Source organism: Drosophila erecta, unplaced genomic scaffold (genome assembly GCF_003286155.1).
Source record: "Drosophila erecta strain 14021-0224.00,06,07 unplaced genomic scaffold, DereRS2 tig00000092-arrow-pilon, whole genome shotgun sequence".
Classification (NCBI taxonomy): Eukaryota; Metazoa; Arthropoda; class Insecta; order Diptera; family Drosophilidae; genus Drosophila; species Drosophila erecta.
The window spans coordinates 13,916,150-13,935,103 of NW_020825207.1; the positions used below are offsets into that span (position 1 = coordinate 13,916,150).

Genomic DNA, 18,954 nt, shown 5'->3' on the forward strand with positions numbered 1-18,954 from the left:
TACTTCCGTGGTGGCTGTTTGTGTGTTGGTACTCAGTTTTTGTTCAAGTTAGTGGGTGGTTGCCATGGCGTGTTGATAAATAAGCAAATAAATAAATAAACAGTTTCAAGTGTTTGCCCAAATTGAGTCAAATTTTCACTCTTCTCGATTGCGATTGCCGCAAGGGGAAATAAATTGAAATACTTTTGCCCGATTGATGACTTCATTAAGTGCAATTGCAACAATTAGCCAAAGTTTGGCCACTCGATACACTTGGCTTGATTGGCTCCTGCAACTCAGCGGTATTGATTTTCGATTTGTCAAAGAGCTGACTGAATTTCCAGTAACATTTGTCGAGCTAGGGTTCTGATTATTAGTAAGCTGAGAACTAGTGTTTCTGCCAAGAAATTAATATATTTTAAATGTAAATTATCATAAAAGGTATGTGCAATTATATCGAATATATTCTTTAACATTAGGTGATAGATGAATCCATTGTTATTATTCACCCATTTTGGATGACATATTAAACCACAACCTGACCGTGAATGCCTCAATTAATTCAAAGTTCCAAGACGAGTTATTCCATAAGGAATTTAACTGGATACCTACAAATGTGGGTAACGTGCCTTAAGTCAAATCCAAATCGATTGGGTTAAATATATTCAATTGAATCGCTAAATCCACGACAAGCTTTGGAATTGTGACAGATAAACATAGATACTTGTATCTGTGCCTGCTTTCAAATCGCTGGCCTCAATTATTTTCACAAATTGTAATTACTTCATCGAAACAATTGAATTGTTTTCCGGCTACTGTTTTTTTGGCCCACATCCACACTCCCCAGTTTGCAAGTCCACACCCAGAAACACAAATGGTATTGAACACGGTTCGGTTCGGAACCTTTTTCTTAGCCATTTGGGTTATTTCATAACTTTATTAATTCCTTTGCTCATTGTTTTCTCTGCCGGCTTTTCCCCCTGTTGTTTACGGTTGCCAATTCAAGCGCGACAAAAGACAAGAAGCCGCAGCCCACCAATCGGTGGTTACAAACAGCGGGCTTCAAGTCGGGCCAAAAGAAATTCCAATTAATGAAAAGGAGAGCAGGGCGGGGGTATCGGGGAATCGGGGAATCGGGCAATAAAATTATGCAAACAGCAGGTGTTGGCCATTAGCTTTTCCAGTGTTTTGCTGCAGTCGCCAATTTGGGTCATTAGCAGGTGTTGTCATCTCGTCCAATTTCCTTCTTTTATGGCCAACCAGCCCGTCTTGCCGACCAAGCCACAAACTTCGCCTCAAGCTCTGCGCAACCAATCAAAGTTATTAAAACAAAAGAGGAGCATACGAATTTTGCCGTATTCCATTCCATTCCATTTTTTCGACCAGTGGAACGGTCGCATTCGAAGTGTAGAAAATTTAATTAACTGCTAAATTAAATACACTTTTCGGCATGCTTTTCGAGTTGTTCTAAGCTTGTTCTTTTGCCCGCTTTTTGGCCTTTTTGTTTATTGTGCGGCTCGGCTCCCCAAATAATGGCGAACTCCGAACCAGAACGGGCTGGAAACCACTCACCACCCGCAATGGAGCGTCCACTTTGGGGTTGCTGCTGCTTCTGCTGCTGTTGCTGCTGCCGCAGTGCGTCGGAAGTTGTCGCCGGCAATCAACAAAGCATAACGCACAACAAACAACGGTACTCCGACCAGCGAAACATTTAACGCCGCTTGGCACCACCTTGCGTCTCTTTCGCCCCCGCCGATTGCACATGCCACATGGAAAGAGAGGTGAATAATAGAAATTCATTAAAAATTTCCTTACCTCGGCGCTCAACAAATTAGCCCAAGCTTGATAAGTGGCTGAAAAGAAAATAGAAAAGAAAATAATTAAAACCACAAATGGGAGCTCAAATGTTCTAAATGCATAAATTAAGACTTTAAATGCGTATATCAGAGGGCGATTAAATATATTGCATATTAGGAAAATATCGAAATAAGTTGTATTTCTTTAATATAAAATAAAATCAATCAATGTCACGCGTAATTTATTACAATCTGACTTATATATAACGCACCTTTAACGTATTTTTTATTCATTAAATGTTACGAGGAAATTCACATTAAAGTAACCATTATTACTGCATCAAAATAAAAGCATTTAGTCCAGGACATTTGGCAATATCAAAATTATCGATCGTAATGAATAGTTTTAGTTCGACTTAAATCGTCCATTGTTTACGTTTATCAATTTCCCGGCCATAAGCTGTCAATTTTATGGCCGAAAGCGGCGCTTCTCTTTATGAGTTTCAACACCCATTCTCCAAACATTTTCCCCCCAGTCAGCCCAACGCACTAAAAGTAAATTTATGTTGATGATTTTGTGCGCGGCGGCCTATTGGCATAGTCAGAAGTTGTAGTTTCGGTATCTACACCCATTGCAAGCAGAGTAGCAGGGTATGCTGGGTTGCTCTAATAGTATGTTGCACAGCGAACGTCCTGTCCGTCCGTATAAAGATCTTTGCTGATTTCAGTTTTGTTTGACATATAAATAATATATATTATAAATATTCAACAGTTTCAAATTCGAACATTTAATACAAAATTTGTAGCAATCAACGAACTTCCTTGAGCAGAGTAGTGGGTACATGATAGTCGAGACACCCGACTGTGACGTTCTCTCCCGTTTTTTCTATTTCGCCGGCGGCGCACGCAGACTGAGAGCCTCAAATTGGAGTTTGGATCACAAGTTGCGAGCTTCTATATAGCAAATGTGTATGTGGCAGGAGGGGGCATCGCGAGGCAGACAATGCAGTTTGGACCGCGGTCATTGGACTGCTGCCCACCCAAAAAGGCGGCACTAAATTGCTTTGAAATGCCGTTAGAACAATAATTGCGCGCACACCATACTGCCAACATATGATTGGAGCGTGGAGATAGAAAAGCCTTTGCCTTGCCAATTTATTGAGTTGTAAAATTTGGCGGACGGCGGCGAGCAAAACGGCCGACTGCAGTGTGCAGCATATTAAAAATAAATAAATTAAAAGTTGTAAGCCAGACGGAGGCTGCGCTCATTAGAGCCCAGTAGTTGGGGCCAGATGGAGCTCAAAAGCCGAGGTTGCGACCCAACTCCAGACTAATTGCCCAGCCGAAATGGTATGGGGAATTCACACGAAGGCTGTGGGGTTCTATATAAAAAATAATTATTTGCCCATGTGCCTCAAAATATAATTTTAAAATAGTCTTAGTTAACTTTAAATGCTGAAAATGAGTCACTACAAGAGGGCAATTATTTTTGGCCAGTGCACTTTTCAGCTGCCGCTTTCGGTGGAGACAGTGACGAATGTCTCTTCCTTATTGCAAGGTCAGTTGGCAGCCCACTGCTCTCTGGGATTTCGGGGTCTCCCCTCCCACAAGCTGGTGGATGTGGGCTTGGAAGTGGATGCAACTGCAACTGGATTTGCGACCGCATTGATTGATGCTCTGCCAGCTGCCGTTAGTCGCCGACTTGAACCGCCAAAGGAGCAAATGCAAAACTTCACACCAAATTGGCAGAGCCTAATCTGTCCCAGACCTGGAAGACATGGAAGAAATTCCAAAAATAGTCAGCCAGGCCAATTGGCAATGGTCTCTCTCCGTGTGAGTGTGTGTGTGTTGTGTGTGTTAACAATAAACATAAATTAATGAAATGCTAAAACAGTCGCGGCAACGCAAGCAGCGAACAAGCAAATTGGAAGGGGACATGTTTATGGGAACTGATGGGAAGCCAGCTTCCTTTTCCTCTTCTGTCCGCCGCCTTGCCCCACTGTACAGGTCGCACTCGGCGAGTGTGTCTCTCACCTTGTTTGGCGCATTTCGTGTGGCCATTTTCGGGGTAATTTGTTGTATCTGCGCCGCTTAATGTGAGGGAATTTGTTGGTATTGTGCTTGGATTGTGTTTATTTTATTATTTCTTCGGGCACCAGCACTAAATAATTAAAATATCCCGAAAAGGGGAGAGTGGGAAAAAAACGGGAAAACACAGGAATGTTAACGACTCAATAAGAGTGGCAAACAAATGACACCTGTGGCGGAGGAAGAAGTTCATCCACACTCCGCTTTGCCGCACAGTGGAGTCCACACAGCGGTTTTTTAATTGCCTTTTTGAAAGGTTTTTGAAATAGTTTAACTGCGGCCAAACATCCCCGCTTACTGCACACAGAACATAAATAATTTTATTAACAAATTCGATGCTTAAATATTCCCACACAATATATCACAAGATTGCTTGAAAATACTCACTGAATGTTGTCAGTCCTGTTTTTCCGAGTGTCTGAGGCTCAAAGTGTCTTCCTTCTTCAGCTGGCCATGCAAATCATTAGAGTGCCTCAGCAGCCTCCGAGAAAAAGATGCCACAGCACAGTAGTTGAAGCTCATCATTCGGATGTGATTAACTTAAATACACAAGACATAAATATTTAAACGCTTGCGGCCATGGACATGGAGCGTTGAGCGAAAGCGGCCGTCGCCAGTCAGCAGTTTGGTCAAATGAAGCGTGTTAAGTGCGGTTTCAGGGATTCCAGGGGCGCTGGGGCGCTGGGGCGCAGGGGCGTAGGGAGGCGTGTCTCCATGGGGGCATAAAATTGCTTTTAGCTGGCAAAACGGTTAAACGGCTTTATGCAAATGCCCGGCTGGCCGGGACAGGCCAAGAAGACCACGCAGAATTAACAGCCAAAGAAGCTAGTACTTGGCCATGGCCGATTGTGGCACCTTGTTGATCAATAATTGCCACACGACAGCTAAATGGGCTTTAATGCCACGTTAGCAGCGAAGGCCAGGCAGCAGCAGCCGCATCCCAAGGAAACGCAAATCAAATTCTAATGATGTTGTAATGCAGACACCCTGCGATGAAAAAACCCCACCAAGTGGGTTGGAAAATGAGGGGGATCCCCCTCCCCCCAGACCATTTAGACAATGCCCAGGCACGCAAATATTTCTGAAGCAGTGCAAACTAAAGGCCGCAGCTGTGGATTATATTATTAGAATTGAACATGCAATCTGACAAGTGCTTGGTCCGCGGAGCGGTATGGAAAGCAGCTAGGAACAGTCTGGAGCGTTTATACCCTACACTTCGGCTGGAACAAAGGATACTGCTATTAGGGAGTCCCATTAGCTACCCTGCTCATGCAAGTAATGAAGCTTAAACACCATGTTAATCTGCTAGGAAGCCGTTTAATCCCTTCTTGGGCATCACTTGTGAAGATCTCCAATGGTACATGCAGCCTTCTATCCATAGCACTTAAAATTTCCACTGAAGAGCAGAATACCCTACGCATAGAGTGCCGCATACGCGAATCGTTTCCTGGTTGGGCCCAGATCTCGGCCAGGCTAATTGCCCAGCCATGAACATAAACATCGCCCGACGTCCGAGGGACAGGACAGGCAGACTTAGCCACGGCCATCGTCATCATGGGCGATTTATGATTGCATTTCCTGCTGCAAGCCAAAAACCGAAACGCCAATTGATCGGTCACCGTTGGTTTGTCGCCCATGGTGCCACCATGGGACTAGTTGGCGGCTAAGCGGAAATGCCACCGCGGTCGTCGCCGCTGGTGCCGTTCTCATTGATATTCCATGGAGACGGATTGCCGGCGACTCGACCCTTGTCTAATAAGGTATTAATAAGTTGCTGCCTTGGCCAAGACCAGCCAGTTGCCGTTGCATTGCATTCTTGGGCTTCTTTCTTGGTTGTCGATTGTGTTTTTCGATCGTGCTGCTGAATTTGAAATGCATGATTAAAAATCCACACTAGGCAGCAGTTATTTTAAGTACTGCCAGCTTATCTGGCCATAAAGTGGGATTATTGTTCTGCGAATGGTGAGATTTAAATCTTCACATGCACTTTATTATTCGTAAGTATTGATTGATCACAAGCCAGTTGTAACCTTAAATTGATATATGGCTATTTATGAGTGAATCGCACTTATACTTTACAGCTGAAAACGCAAAGAACGTTTGAATAGGTAAATTCATAATATAAAAATCAATTGCAACCTGTAGCTTACCATTTGTGGGTCGCTTCCTTTGCCAACATTTTTGCTGAGCAGTGTAAATGTGAGAAAATGACACTGGCAATCTGACTGATGCAACAAGCTAAAATTAACGTATGAATGTCAGATAACTGCCGTAGCTTCTCCTGTTGCTGCTGCTGCTGCAACAAAGGTCAGCCAGCGCGTGCTGCTGCTGGTGCTGCTGCTGCTGCTGCTGCTGCTGCTGCTGCCAGTTGCCAGTTGACGTGACCCATTGTTGGCCAAGTCGAGCCGGCCAGGCCAAGTCGTTCCGCAAGTGAAGTTGCGGCTAAGAGTGGTGATTAATCGGACACATGACAAAGATGCGTCAGGTTGTGGGAACGGCACGGAGTCAGCGACCTTAGCCGAAAGTTGGACTGCTGCTTCTGAGAGTTGCCATCGATTGGCAACCACTTGGACTGGCTGGACTTGCACTGGTCACTTGTGACACACTCGAACGGGCTACTACGTGAGATTGGGGCAATTGGCTGTGGAGAGAGCGGAGATGGCGGCGGAGGGGATGCTAGTACTGGGCCTGCTGCAGATGCCAATCGAGAGATAACCACACACAGATACAAGCACACACTCACACTGGCCTACAATTTCAATACAATATTTGAAATAATTGGCCACAAATCGTCATTGCAGTTGCTCGTTGCTGTGCTGCTGCTGCTGCTGCTGGAGTTGCCTCTGCTGCTGCGGCTGTTGCTGTTGCTGCTGCAGTTGCTGCTGCTGCTGCCGCCTGACCTACGACACTATTCCTCCTCCCCCAAATAAGCCGCCTCAAATTACTATTGATACTGATAGGAACTGCAACTGCAACTGCAACAGCAACTGGCAGCCTGCAGCAGCAGGACTAGCAACATCAGCAGCATCAGTAACTTTTGTTCTTGTTCTCTTAATGCGTTACGGTAAATATTTTTGTCTTCATTTTTACTGTTAAGATCGAGATGAAGTTGAGGCATCATTCCCTCCTGTCTCTTCCTGCCGCTCAATGTTGCTGGTCGGTGCATTGTTGCAGTTGCGGCTTGCTGCTGGACGCCAATTAGCCAAGCACTCCCCATGCAACACATGCGGGCCTTCATGGCCAATAAGAAAAAAGTCTGTTCAGTTTGAGGGGCTTAGGGCCAGGAGGCTTGGCCAGGTGCCAAGAACTCAATCATTGCATTCGTTGAAACAATTGACGGTTGCTTAATGTGCAAAACGTGAGTCCAATTTGCATGACAACAGCAATTGCTGCCTGAAACCAGCAACAACCACTAGAGTCAACCATCATTAGGTGAGATAAAAGGCATAAGTATTCTGCAGCCCAAGATTTGTGCACCTTTTGATGTCGATTTATTTTAAATCTAAGTCGAACAATTTATTAAACTGTTGCCCATCGCAAAATTGGCTGATCTTTAGGGATGGCAGCGTGTGCTTCTCTTGAGGTGCAAAAACACCTCTGTATGCTTCCAATGTTATACAATATTCTACATCAAATATTTAGGATAACTTCTATCAAGAAACTCTGGCATAAATATGTTTTCACAGTGCTTGTCTTAGCTCAAAAATGGGAAATATAGATCCACAATAAAGTGAGACGTGACCTAAGCTACTCCTTAAGTTAATCAATAAACTGTAGACATTATATGTAAATACCGATTTCTAGAGCATCCGATTGCCATATAATGCTGGGTGACCCCGATTCGGATGCTCCTTTCGTGTCACGCAGTCATCACGAGAGACTCACGATCCTCGGCGATGTTCCATCGGCTGTTGCTGGCGCTGCTCCATTGCATAGGTCACGTGCTCGGTCGTGTGTCTGGCCAAAATATCAGCAATTGAACTATAGACATTTTGGCCAAATGCAGTAAGCAGGCCAAAATGCCGCGATCCCGCTTTTTTGACTATCCGTAGGGAGCGGGGCGAAGCGGAGTTCGGTGGAGCGTAGGAGCTGCAGTTGCAGGTCGGCGCATCTTGGCAAATGTCAGATGCAAATGCGAAAAGCCAAGCCAAGTCTGTGCGGCACCTGCTAACTCTTGCACTTTTCGCTTGGCCATTTCTTTGGCCTGGCTAGCAGTCAGTGTCAGTCATAATTAATACGCTTAGTTGAGGAGGGGAAGTTCTTTGGTGTTCTTTGGTGTTCTTCGGTGGCTTCATTAAAAAGCCATTAGTGGGAGATGAATTTCGCCGCCTATCATCCTCTCATCCGCCACCCTTGGCAACTTTCTAATTGGAAACTTTTCCTATGGAGAGCATAAATTTTAGCAATGTTTGTTCGGTTTCCGATACAATCAAAGACAAGAGCCGAGCGCCGAGTGTTGAGTGTGTCAAACAATTTAGTTGCCTTCGGTCCGAGAGGCAAGTTTTGCGTGGGAAATGCCGTCGATCGTCACGATCAAAAACGGCGACGGGAAAACTTCCCCGTCAACTTGAAGTACATGGAAAATGCAAAGTTGATTTTATCGCCGACTCTAACTCGCTCTTTGGCTCTGTGTTTCTGTCTTGGCCTAAACTGATTTGCCACTTGACAAATGAGTTGACTGCCACATGTGCAATTTGGAAAACAATCCACCCACTTTAGGTCTCCCCTATACCCCCCTCCTTTCGTCTCGTCTCGTCTCTCATCTAGCAATTTTCCGGGCGAGCCAATTTTCCCCCCATTTCAGGCGAAAATGCAAAGGAAAACAGAGCGAAGCTAAACAAAAGAAATTCTACCGCTTTTGACTTTGACAATTTGCGCATTGATTCAGAAAATAGCTCTTCCATTGAATTGGAGCACTCTCCATATGAAAATGACGTGGAAACCAGAGGAGGAAAGTGCATCTGGTATGGGGTCAGTTTTCGGCGGAAGTTGGAAAGCATAAAAATTGGCATGTTTACTCCGTTTATAAATGGCATTTCAAGCTCGTATTTGTCCGATTTGCAGCCAGCTCTTGCCCTGGATTGTTGATATCTGAATCGTCAAGGGTATGCAAAGTGCAGGGTATAAAAAGCAAAATTGGGCCGCAATTGAAGCTATCAAAAAGGAGCTTGGCCAGTTAACCCAAGACGGCGAGTTGGACTCAAAAACAAAGCAGTGGCAAAGCGCAACCAAATTGCTGTTTCGGTAGTTTTCTTTATACATATTTTTTTTGTGATTTTTGTGAGGATGAGGATGGGGATGGGGATGGGGATGGGGGCTAGGTGCAGGAAAAAAGTCATCATAGCCTGACCTTCATTGTTGAGTTGCTTCTAACATTTAAATTTGTTTTGCTTTTCCATTATTTTCGGGCTCTGTGGTGCTGCTTTTGCTTTGGCTTCTTTTCGATTTCAACAGAAAACGTGCCAAATTTGGCTGCCAGTTGCACGTTCCCCCAAAAATTTAATACAGTTCAGCTGGGTTGGGCTTTGGCTTTGGCTCTAGCTTTGACCTGGTCTCCGTTCCAGGGGCTATGGTCTCTTGTTTTGGAGCAAGCTCTTGACACACATCCAGGCATTCGGTGGTCGGCCTTATCAGTTTCTTATCAGCTGGCTGAGAATGGTTCGGGAACCGGGACCAAAGTCGGGCTATGAATTCAGTCGCACGGCGCTTCTCTCGCTGAAATGATGTACATACTGCTCTTTTGGTTCGTACTCCACATAGTTGGCCTCATACGAGGGCGTTCCGTGGGTGGAGGGTCTGAAAACTGGGACGACGAGGTAGGGTTTTCCTTTGAGGCTTGCTTTCTGAATTACATTTTTGTGTGCTTATAGATGTTGATGCCCCAGCCCGATGCCACTATATTTGCCTATAATCAAACTGATAAGGAATTCGTTTGGAACTGAGTACAGCAAAAATTGTAAATAAAGTGACTTGTAGTTTTAGAAACAGATTATGTGGCTTTAATTGATATTAAATATTAGGCAGCTCTTTAAGTACCCTAGAACCTAAAGGTGTACATTCCTCCGGCTCCCCACTGAGGTCGGCTGTTGCCATAGGGTCCTCCAAGGTGCTGGGCGTACGATCCCGTGGCATCGAAGGAGTGGCGTCCATTTGGACTCTGCCAGACAGGAGCACGCCCATTGAGGCTCAGATCGAATCCGTGCTTTGGGCTTCCACCGCCACCTCCATTCAATTGCAGCTGGCGACGCACTCGGTGCAGGGGCACATCGAAATTGGGAGCATACTAAGAAAAATAGCTTATTAAACTGGGCTCCAAGTGAAAAGTTTCCCAATGACTTACTGCCAGTGGCTGGGGCTGCGGATTAGCAATCTCTCGGGGATCAGGATAGGGATAAGCCCAGGCGCTCGAGATGGCACAAGCCAGTCCAATGAGCAGAAGACTTGAGGTGAAATGCATATTGCTTTGTTTAGATTTTGTTAACTGAATGCTGCTAGAGCCGAACTCAGCCCTTATATAGCTCGCATCTGTGCCTTATCAATACGCGCAGATGAGATTCCCCAATTGGGAATCCCTGTCGAGCAGACGGTGCAGTGGTTCACCAGTGGATCCCCACATCTCGTTGATAAGGAGTACGTGTAGGCACCACAAACAGAGGCTTATACCAAAGTGAACCCCATCTAGAAACAATGTATAATGAGGTGTTTGGCCTGAGATCCATTCATGTGCGGCAGCTGTGAAAATATTCGGAAATATGTGGTTTTATGGGTGCACATAATATAATATGTATATTTAATACAATCTAATTGTATTTTAGAGTCTTTGGTAACAATAATTCGTTCTAAAAGTAAAAAAAAACAGTGAACTTTGTAGTAACCCACCTGAGTTATAACTTTTTTATGTATTCCAGTTAAGATGCAAATCTTTGTATTACTACAAACTTTCATTCTGGTGACCTAAGCTTTATTGCTTATAATAAATCGTCAGCTACAGTAACCCTTTTTCCTTAGCCTTCATTATATATCAGCTTCTGGTTTTTAATCTCATTTAATACCTAACCACTACATTTTCTTATTATTAGGAATATTCCACGTAACTTTCGCCCAAATTGGATTTCCGCCAAGAAAAAGCTAAACAAAATTACCTCACAGGTTCCGCTGCCCCAAGCAAAGTTCAGTTTCCCAAACCGATTCATCATTTTACAAGGTCAACTCAATTTGGCCATTCTTAGCTCGAATTAATGATGTGAAAAGCTTTGGTAATCCCCAAATTTGGTTGTAAAAGAGTTTAGAACACAGCCTCTTCACGAGTCATTTTTCAAACACTTGGGTGAATCTTATTCGCTTTCGTTGGGGATGGCGTAATATTTTAATCTTGGGGTTAGGCTGCGGATGTTGCGGATGATGCGCCAGCGGCATGATAAATTTCCATCGAAGGTTCTCTCGACAGTTGACGCAATAAATCCAATTAGCAAAAAACATTTTGTCTTGGCAGGTTTCATTAAGACCGCCTGTCATCGTAATTTGTTATTACCCAACGGAGTTGGCCAAACAAGATGTATCAACAATTAGCCAAACTGCGAGATCATCTGTGGCCCAGCCTCTGGCTCTAGAAGTCTGCCTGAATGTTCCGGGGTAAACAAACAACGCCAAGGACATAGATGGCATTTGAGATAGTGAAATTATGGTCAGGTATGCACATGGTTGTTTGGTATTTGGTAATATATTTCGAAATAATCTGAGCATACGCAGTGGATGTGGTTTTTAAAGCTGGACTCGGATGACAATTGAGATAAGGAAATACAATTTTGTGAAGTTTTTTTAAAAACAAAAAAGTGTTATGGAGTTTAGAAATTCGGGAATCTGTAGGTGTAGGTGGTTCCCACTCTCCAGCTGGGCTCTGAGTTGCCATATGGTCCTCCAAGGCGCTGGCCATATCCTCCATTTAGCCCAATCTCGTGGCGTCCGTTCTCGCTGGTCCACACCTTCTCGTGTCCCTTGACCATAAAGCCAAATCCATCGCCTCTCTGGCCACCGCCTCCTCCCTCAAGATTGAGTGGGTACTTGGGTGGTGGAGTGGGTGGCATGGTCATGTCGTCGGGCATCGGATATGCCAAAACAGCGGCGAATGCGCAGCAAAGTAAGGCGAAGGTGATGGCAAACTGCATCTCGGTTGATCTTAATGGAAGAACTGCAATCTTTTGTCTGATACCTCTGATGCAGTTCCGATGCTCTTTTATAGGCCGATTTCTAGAAGGAATCCCCGACGTAACCTTATCTGGTCAGAAAGCATATGGCATTGTTCCATAATTGGAACGGAGGGGGATTGTCGGTCATAAAAAATGAATCCCCGATGCAAAAACAAGCACCATCAGGTGATCTATCTTAAGCACTCAATTCACACTTGCATTCATTTGACAAACAAGATGTTAACTCAATTCGTAGGCTCTTATTCTATGAAGTCCTTAAGTATGAATCTTGTAGAACAATTAAAAACCTATATCCCAACCTTGGCATCTTATTACAAATTTAAACATTTATGATTTCCCTTAAAAATAAAAAAAGAAACTTTATCCTTTTCGCAGTTCCATGGATTCATTTTAAAACCTCTCCGCTGCGACAGATAAAGAGCGATGTATGTTTGTATGCAAGCAAACAAAAAACCAATATAAATATTTAATAAGTGATAATTGATTAAAAGCAGAGGTTGAGCAAACGAAAAAACAGTTTCCCATCAGCAGTCGAGTGCCGAGGCAGCGGAGAGAAATGTTGTTACAATCGATATTAATGAAAATATTGGCCATTTTTTTGGTCTGCTGGGTGAGTGGCACTAAAGGAAAATATACAATGAGTCCAGAAAAATAAAAACACATACGAGTATATGCATATTTACTTTCCAGCTGGGACACGTCACAGCCCAGTCATCTGCCGATTATATAGAGCTTGAAATCGGTTCAAAAGGTGAAGGTCCACCGGAAAAGAGCGAGTTTCCCTGGGGAAATGATGACCAGGGCCTTGAAGCAATAATTTAAGTTTCTTGCGATTTTTGAAAATGCACAAAGAACTGTAATTGTTTATTAAATATATTATAAAAAGCACATGTTCTCATCAAAACTATACTATACTTTTGGGATCACAAAAAAAAATATGACATGTGCTGTTTAATTTATTATATTATTATTTCTCTCACTGTTTTTCTTTTCGTTTAAATTTGTCCTTCTACTTTATAAATATAAGTAAATAACGTCAAATAAGCATTCTTAAAATAATTAACCCCCCAAACACATTTTATGGCCTACTTTTAGGCAGAAAATAGTTTATAATATAGGTTTGGGTCAAAATAAATCTATTGCTATAAACTCAAAATTTTTAAATACCATATTTAACATTTTTAGAAATTACTCAAAGTAATAACTCAGTACTACCAAAACAAGACTGACATGGGTGACTGTTAAAAAGCAGAATTAGCAGAATATAACCAGATTTTCAGGATTTCAAAAGACTTACCAGCTAATGGCCAAACCGGAAGACAAGCACATGGAAAAGCCATGCTGATGAAAATTCCGTAAATAAGACATTTTCTATTTTTCTAAAATGACTAGTAAGTATTATTGGCAGGTTTTCAGACCATACAACCTCACCTCATCTAGTGCGAAGCACAGTAAAATCGAAGCTACTATCTGGCATAGCATTACGACAGTAATTCCCATAACTATATATCTGTCAATAGTTCCGGCAAAAGTGTGATATTTGAACTGCCTTCGCTGGTGGTCAGGTGGATAATTTACTGGAGAAAAATATAAACATTAAATGGCTGGCGAAACGTGCACTTACTGACCATAACAATCCAGAATGTAGGCGTAGAACCCGAAACCACTCATTAAGTTCCATGAAGCCAAAGCTGCGATGACAAACCAACGCTCACTTGATCGATGTGGCATAGTTCTCCAACGTTTTTGGCTATAAATAGTATTTGTTTAATAGGTAAAATATGCTGAATAACTTTTCCAAGCCCTCCCCAAGTGGAAATCAATTTAGCGTCAGGTTCAATGGACTTTTACGACAAGTGCGTGTCAGCTGGATGAAAAACTAATTGCGACCATTAAGACCACGCCCCCACTTCGAGGGTGAGGCGGTTGCCATTGGCAGCGTTGGTGCCAAACTTTGGCCGTAACTGGAGCACTCAATAAAATGGGAATTAGCCCGGCGGAGCCGACATTAATGGTCCGCGATTCGGGTCCGGAATAGGAACCTCTCCATTTCCCCCGGAGGTGGCAGCTTTGACACGCTTCCAGGTATCAATGCGATTTGTTTGCGGCACGCGAACAAACTTTAGTCTTATTTTTGTATGTTTTTCCGCTGCAGTGCATCGGAAGTGAATTTGAGTCCTTTGACTGCGGCACGGTAATTGCGTTAATTTCGCTCGAATTACGTTTCACATCATTGTTTTTGCCACGGCGACCACGCCTCCTTTTTGCTGTCTTGCATGTTTGGCGGCACTTCTGTGGTTTTTTTCGAGTCTCCTTGCCCCTTGAATCCCTCGATAGTTGCATGTCGACAGCATTACTGGTGCCCTTACAATTTATGCGAATTATCCCCGGCCTTTTATGCACACAGAAATATAAATTTGTTTGCACCCAAGCTAGTACGTATTGGCGAGGTCTTTCTATTACTAATGAAACATTTATAAATAAAACATTTTCACAATTTGTATCCAACAAGAATTCTTTCAGTGTATGACTAGCATATGTCGCCTGCTATCCTCTCGTAGTTCATTGCCTGCATTAACTTGGCTTTATTAGGTTTTCACGGTCTTCGTGCACTCACTTCCTTCTAAAACATCTACGATGTCATGAGCCTCCATGGCCAAAGAGTCAAATGTGTCCTCCTCCTGGATTTTCTTCCCATCGAAGAGCAGGATCAGGGGCTCAGAAGAAACGCCAAGTGCCAGGGCGTATTTTTGCTTGAGAAGTGCGGCCAAAGGTTTATCCGTGCTCACATGACACTGCAGCTTATGGCCATTTGAGGATAGAAGCCAAATGGTCTTGCTTTGATTGGCCATAAAGTGTGAAATAAAAACATTAGGACTCTATTTAGATAGTGATAGGAGCCACGTGGCCTTCTGATCGGCAGACTTCATTTCATTCATTTTCCGCTTTTTGTTTGAAGCCACATCATCAGTGGCAGAAGGGCCGAGATTTATGATCAGTTGCCGCCGCAGCGCTTACCAATAAATAAGTTCCAGGAGAGCTACGATAAGATAATGGTTGCCTTTAAGTAGCTGGCACTATTCCCAAGTCACCATTGCTCTTGTCTCATAAAGTACATCTGTATGGGTCACCCTATCTCGGTCGAAAATCAATGGGCTATTCAAGGTGCAGACTCGGGTAGCTAACCCAGTAACCGCAGTGCACCTTGGTATTGAGTCATTCGGAGACAGCTAAGATATAAATTGATAATATAGTGAAAAAATACAGTGAAATACAGCTCTGCCATACCTAACCAAATGACCAGCCAACTAATTAGCTCAGCACTAATTAAGGAAATATTAATTTATTTGTATTTTGTTGTATTAATTACTTAACTAAACGCATCTAATAGCTAAAGTAAGCAAAAAAGCAGGCCAAACCCATTAACCTTTGAGGTGGCAGCAGGCTACATTATAACCACGCTTATAGAGCAAAGATCAAGGTGACAAAGCGTATTTTGAACCACTGTGCGCGATAGCCAGCGCTATCTAAACGAATTTATAAATATTATACGAACATATAATATAACGGCGACAGCGTATTTCGATAGAGCTTTGCGAGACAATTTGGGGAATGAGTAAATGCGCCGGCAGTCAGTTCTTTAGCGGCTTTCTGGGCGTACGGTCGCCTATGTTCCGGATTCGAGTTCGGAATCCATTAACCATTATCTCTGCTGGGAGGTACGAGGTGGCTCATTTAAATTCATAACGAGTGGGAGGTGATTGCAGCTGTGGCCAGAATGAAGTGCCTGATTGTGTTTGGACTGATTGTGGCCCTGTTTGGTGCCCTGGTGGGCTATGGCTACGTGGTGTTCACGGATCTGACCAAGCCCCTGCCCAAGCCGGAGTTCAAGGATGACACCTACTGGGGTCCTGGCGATGCCAAGGACTTTGTGCCCGATGAGAAGATCTACGAGTTCACGCTGCAGGTGCCCCAATCGGAGATCGATGATCTGCGAAAGGAACTGAACCGCACGCTGAGACTCACCGAACCGCTGGACGGGATCGCCTTTGAGTACGGATTCAACACCTACGCACTGGAGCAGTTTGTGGAGTACTGGCGAGACAATTACCTGACCAAGTGGGATGAGCGCCAGGAGCTGTTCAACTCATTCAAGCAGTACAAGACCGAAATTCAGGGGTGGGTAGAATCAGCTTTGATCATATGGATGCCATGCTAAATACGTAATGCCCCGCAGTTTGAATATTCACTACATTCACGAGAAGGCATCTGAGGAGGCCCAGGAAACGAAACACGTGTATCCTCTGCTGCTGCTGCACGGCTGGCCAGGATCGGTGCGCGAATTCTTCGACTTTATACCCATGCTCACCAAGCACTCAAACATCACGGACTACGCTTTTGAGGTCGTGGCACCTTCCCTGGTGGGCTACGGATGGTCTGATGTGAGTGGCATTGCTTTTCAAGAAGTATTGAGTTCATTTTTCTAGCAAGGTGATTAATTTCTAAAATTAATCAGTGCTCTAAATAATCATGTGACAAGAATAATTAGCATAACTGAGATTAGATACCAGATGATTTGTAATGATCATTATTATAACTTTAGGCTGCAACTCGTCCCGGATTTAATGCCGCCCAAATGGCCACTGTGATGCGAAACCTGATGCTGCGTCTGGGCCACAAGAAGTTCTTCATCCAAGGCGGAGATTGGGGCAGCATCATTGGCAGCAACTTGGCCACTTTGTATCCGGAGAACGTGATTGGCTACCACTCGAACATGTGCGTTCTGCACTCGCCACTGGCTATTTTGAAGGGAATCTACGGCAGCTTCTACCCGGAGAAGTACCTGCCCTCCAGATTCTTTGTGGATCATCACTTCCCCGTGTGGGACAAATGGCTGGAGCTGCTGCAGGAGAGCGGTTACTTCCACATCCAGGCCACCAAACCGGATACGATTGGAGCGGCTCTTACCTCCAGTCCCGTGGCTTTGGCCTCCTATATCCTCGAGAAGTTCCAGACCTGCACGAATCCGGGCCTGCAGCAGGACTTTGGCGCCATAGTTACGGTCTTCGGCTTGGAGACTGTGCTGGACAACCTGATGGTCTACTACCTGACCAACTCAGCCACCACGGCGGCTCGTTTCTATCTGGAGAACGTGTCCAAGGAGTACAGGGATCTCCAGCTGGATCGGGTGCAGTCCCCGGTTCCCATGGGCTGTGCCCGCTTCCGATTCGATCTGCCCTCGGTGACCGACTGGCAGCTGAGGGACAAGTTCCCCAACCTCACCCATTCGATGTACTTCCAGCAGGGCAGCCACTTTGCCGCCCTGGAGATGCCGGCCATGTTGTTCAATGACTTTACCGCCTTTGTGGCAAAGATTGGCCTCCATGGTGAGAAGAGGAAATAAATTGTGTTACTATACTACCAAACGATCTTTGTACTTTGGCTTGGATAAAGATAGCTTATAAGCTACTAACCTGACGTTACAATGTGCCAATGTATTTTATGTGCGCTTTTGCAGTACTATATTATTTAACAATCGTTTGGGGATGGGTCACAAAACATTTTTTCAATTAGACTGCAATGGCTGGGAGTCAAAATGTCAATTGAACCATCTTTGTCGCGACTGCATTACTTACTAAAATATGTAGATCTTCCTCTTTATAGTTCTTAATTTTCATTCAACAGTATTTTGCAATCTCCAGATTATCAGTCGATAAGAACGACTATATATGTACTTCTATACACGTTACTCGTAGAGTAAAATGGGAAAACTAGTTTCGTTGAAAGGTATGTAACAGGTAGATGGATGCGTTTCCGACCCTATAAAGTATACATATTATTGATCCATCCGTCCGTCGTATTGGTCCATCCGTCATTGAAAAATGTTGTGACATATGTTTGTTTGATATTTTGTTTTTAATTTAAATGCTCTCATGTAAAGTTTACTTTACGATTGTAAACAAATAATTTTGAATGTAACCAATCCGCTGTCATTAATTGAATGCTATTGATTTTCAATTATCAAAGCTTGTCGTGTTGGTAATTGGAGTTTTAATCATTTATTCTATTTACCCTATTTATTTTGTATTTAGTTAAGTGTAATTTAACTCGTTTCATGTGCACTTTAGTTTCGTAGTTTAAATGGAACTGCTTGACCATTTTATTAAACTAATTGTTGCCAAAAGCTCGCCGAAATTCTCATTTATTTGCCCACCAGTGATGAGAATATTTTTCTGAAAAGGACAGATAGAGAAAAAAAAACGGAAAACATAGGCTGAAAATACATACACATACATACACATACATACATACATGCATGCATACATACATACATACATACATGCATACATACATGCATACATACATACATTCATACATACATGCATACATACATACATACATACATACATACATACATACATACATACATACATACATACATACATACATACATACATACATACATACATACATACATACATACATACATACATACATACATACATACATACATACATACATACATACATACATACATACATACATACATACATACATACATACATACATACATACATACATACATACATACATACATACATACATACATACATACATACATACATACATACATACATACATACATACATACATACATACATACATACATACATACATACATACATACATACATACATACATACATACATACATACATACATACATACATACATACATACATACATACATACATACATACATACATACATACATACATACATACATACATACATACATACATACATACATACATACATACATACATACATACATACATACATACATACATACATGCATGCAAACAAACATACATACACATACAT

General features: G+C 43.2%; 7 protein-coding genes across 7 annotated transcripts; 3 read left to right on the forward strand and 4 right to left on the reverse strand.

Moving 5' to 3' along the window:
- Positions 1-27: 27 nt before the first annotated feature.
- LOC113564270 lies at positions 28-12,958 on the forward strand. Its single transcript, XM_026980282.1, has 3 exons — positions 28-420; positions 12,446-12,680; positions 12,761-12,958. The coding sequence occupies exons 2-3, from the start codon at positions 12,627-12,629 to the stop codon at positions 12,890-12,892; spliced, it is 186 nt and encodes a 61-aa protein (XP_026836083.1). The 5' UTR covers positions 28-420; positions 12,446-12,626; the 3' UTR covers positions 12,893-12,958.
- On the forward strand, positions 9,562-9,916 carry LOC113564271. The gene is made up of 2 exons (XM_026980283.1): positions 9,562-9,679; positions 9,734-9,916. Exons 1-2 carry the CDS (start codon positions 9,584-9,586, stop codon positions 9,803-9,805), a joined length of 168 nt encoding a protein of 55 aa, XP_026836084.1. The 5' UTR covers positions 9,562-9,583; the 3' UTR covers positions 9,806-9,916.
- Positions 9,843-10,358, reverse strand: LOC6547237 (diptericin A). Its single transcript, XM_001974719.3, has 2 exons — positions 10,204-10,358; positions 9,843-10,146 (listed from the first exon to the last, which is right to left on the reverse strand). Exons 1-2 carry the CDS (start codon positions 10,318-10,320, stop codon positions 9,901-9,903), a joined length of 363 nt encoding a protein of 120 aa, XP_001974755.1. The 5' UTR covers positions 10,321-10,358; the 3' UTR covers positions 9,843-9,900.
- LOC6547236 (diptericin A) lies at positions 11,564-12,073 on the reverse strand. The gene has a single exon (XM_001974718.3). It carries the CDS (start codon positions 12,026-12,028, stop codon positions 11,708-11,710), a length of 321 nt encoding a protein of 106 aa, XP_001974754.1. The 5' UTR covers positions 12,029-12,073; the 3' UTR covers positions 11,564-11,707.
- Positions 12,959-13,185: 227 nt separating the features above from the next.
- LOC26526612 lies at positions 13,186-13,891 on the reverse strand. Its single transcript, XM_015157337.2, has 4 exons — positions 13,699-13,891; positions 13,502-13,647; positions 13,368-13,449; positions 13,186-13,308 (listed from the first exon to the last, which is right to left on the reverse strand). The coding sequence occupies exons 1-4, from the start codon at positions 13,799-13,801 to the stop codon at positions 13,259-13,261; spliced, it is 381 nt and encodes a 126-aa protein (XP_015012823.1). The 5' UTR covers positions 13,802-13,891; the 3' UTR covers positions 13,186-13,258.
- A 619-nt stretch (positions 13,892-14,510) lies between these two features.
- Positions 14,511-15,006, reverse strand: LOC6547235. Its single transcript, XM_001974717.3, has one exon. It carries the CDS (start codon positions 14,920-14,922, stop codon positions 14,659-14,661), a length of 264 nt encoding a protein of 87 aa, XP_001974753.1. The 5' UTR covers positions 14,923-15,006; the 3' UTR covers positions 14,511-14,658.
- A 654-nt stretch (positions 15,007-15,660) lies between these two features.
- On the forward strand, positions 15,661-17,496 carry LOC6547234 (juvenile hormone epoxide hydrolase 1). Its single transcript, XM_001974716.3, has 3 exons — positions 15,661-16,249; positions 16,308-16,512; positions 16,674-17,496. Exons 1-3 carry the CDS (start codon positions 15,849-15,851, stop codon positions 17,472-17,474), a joined length of 1,407 nt encoding a protein of 468 aa, XP_001974752.1. The 5' UTR covers positions 15,661-15,848; the 3' UTR covers positions 17,475-17,496.
- Positions 17,497-18,954: the final 1,458 nt, after the last annotated feature.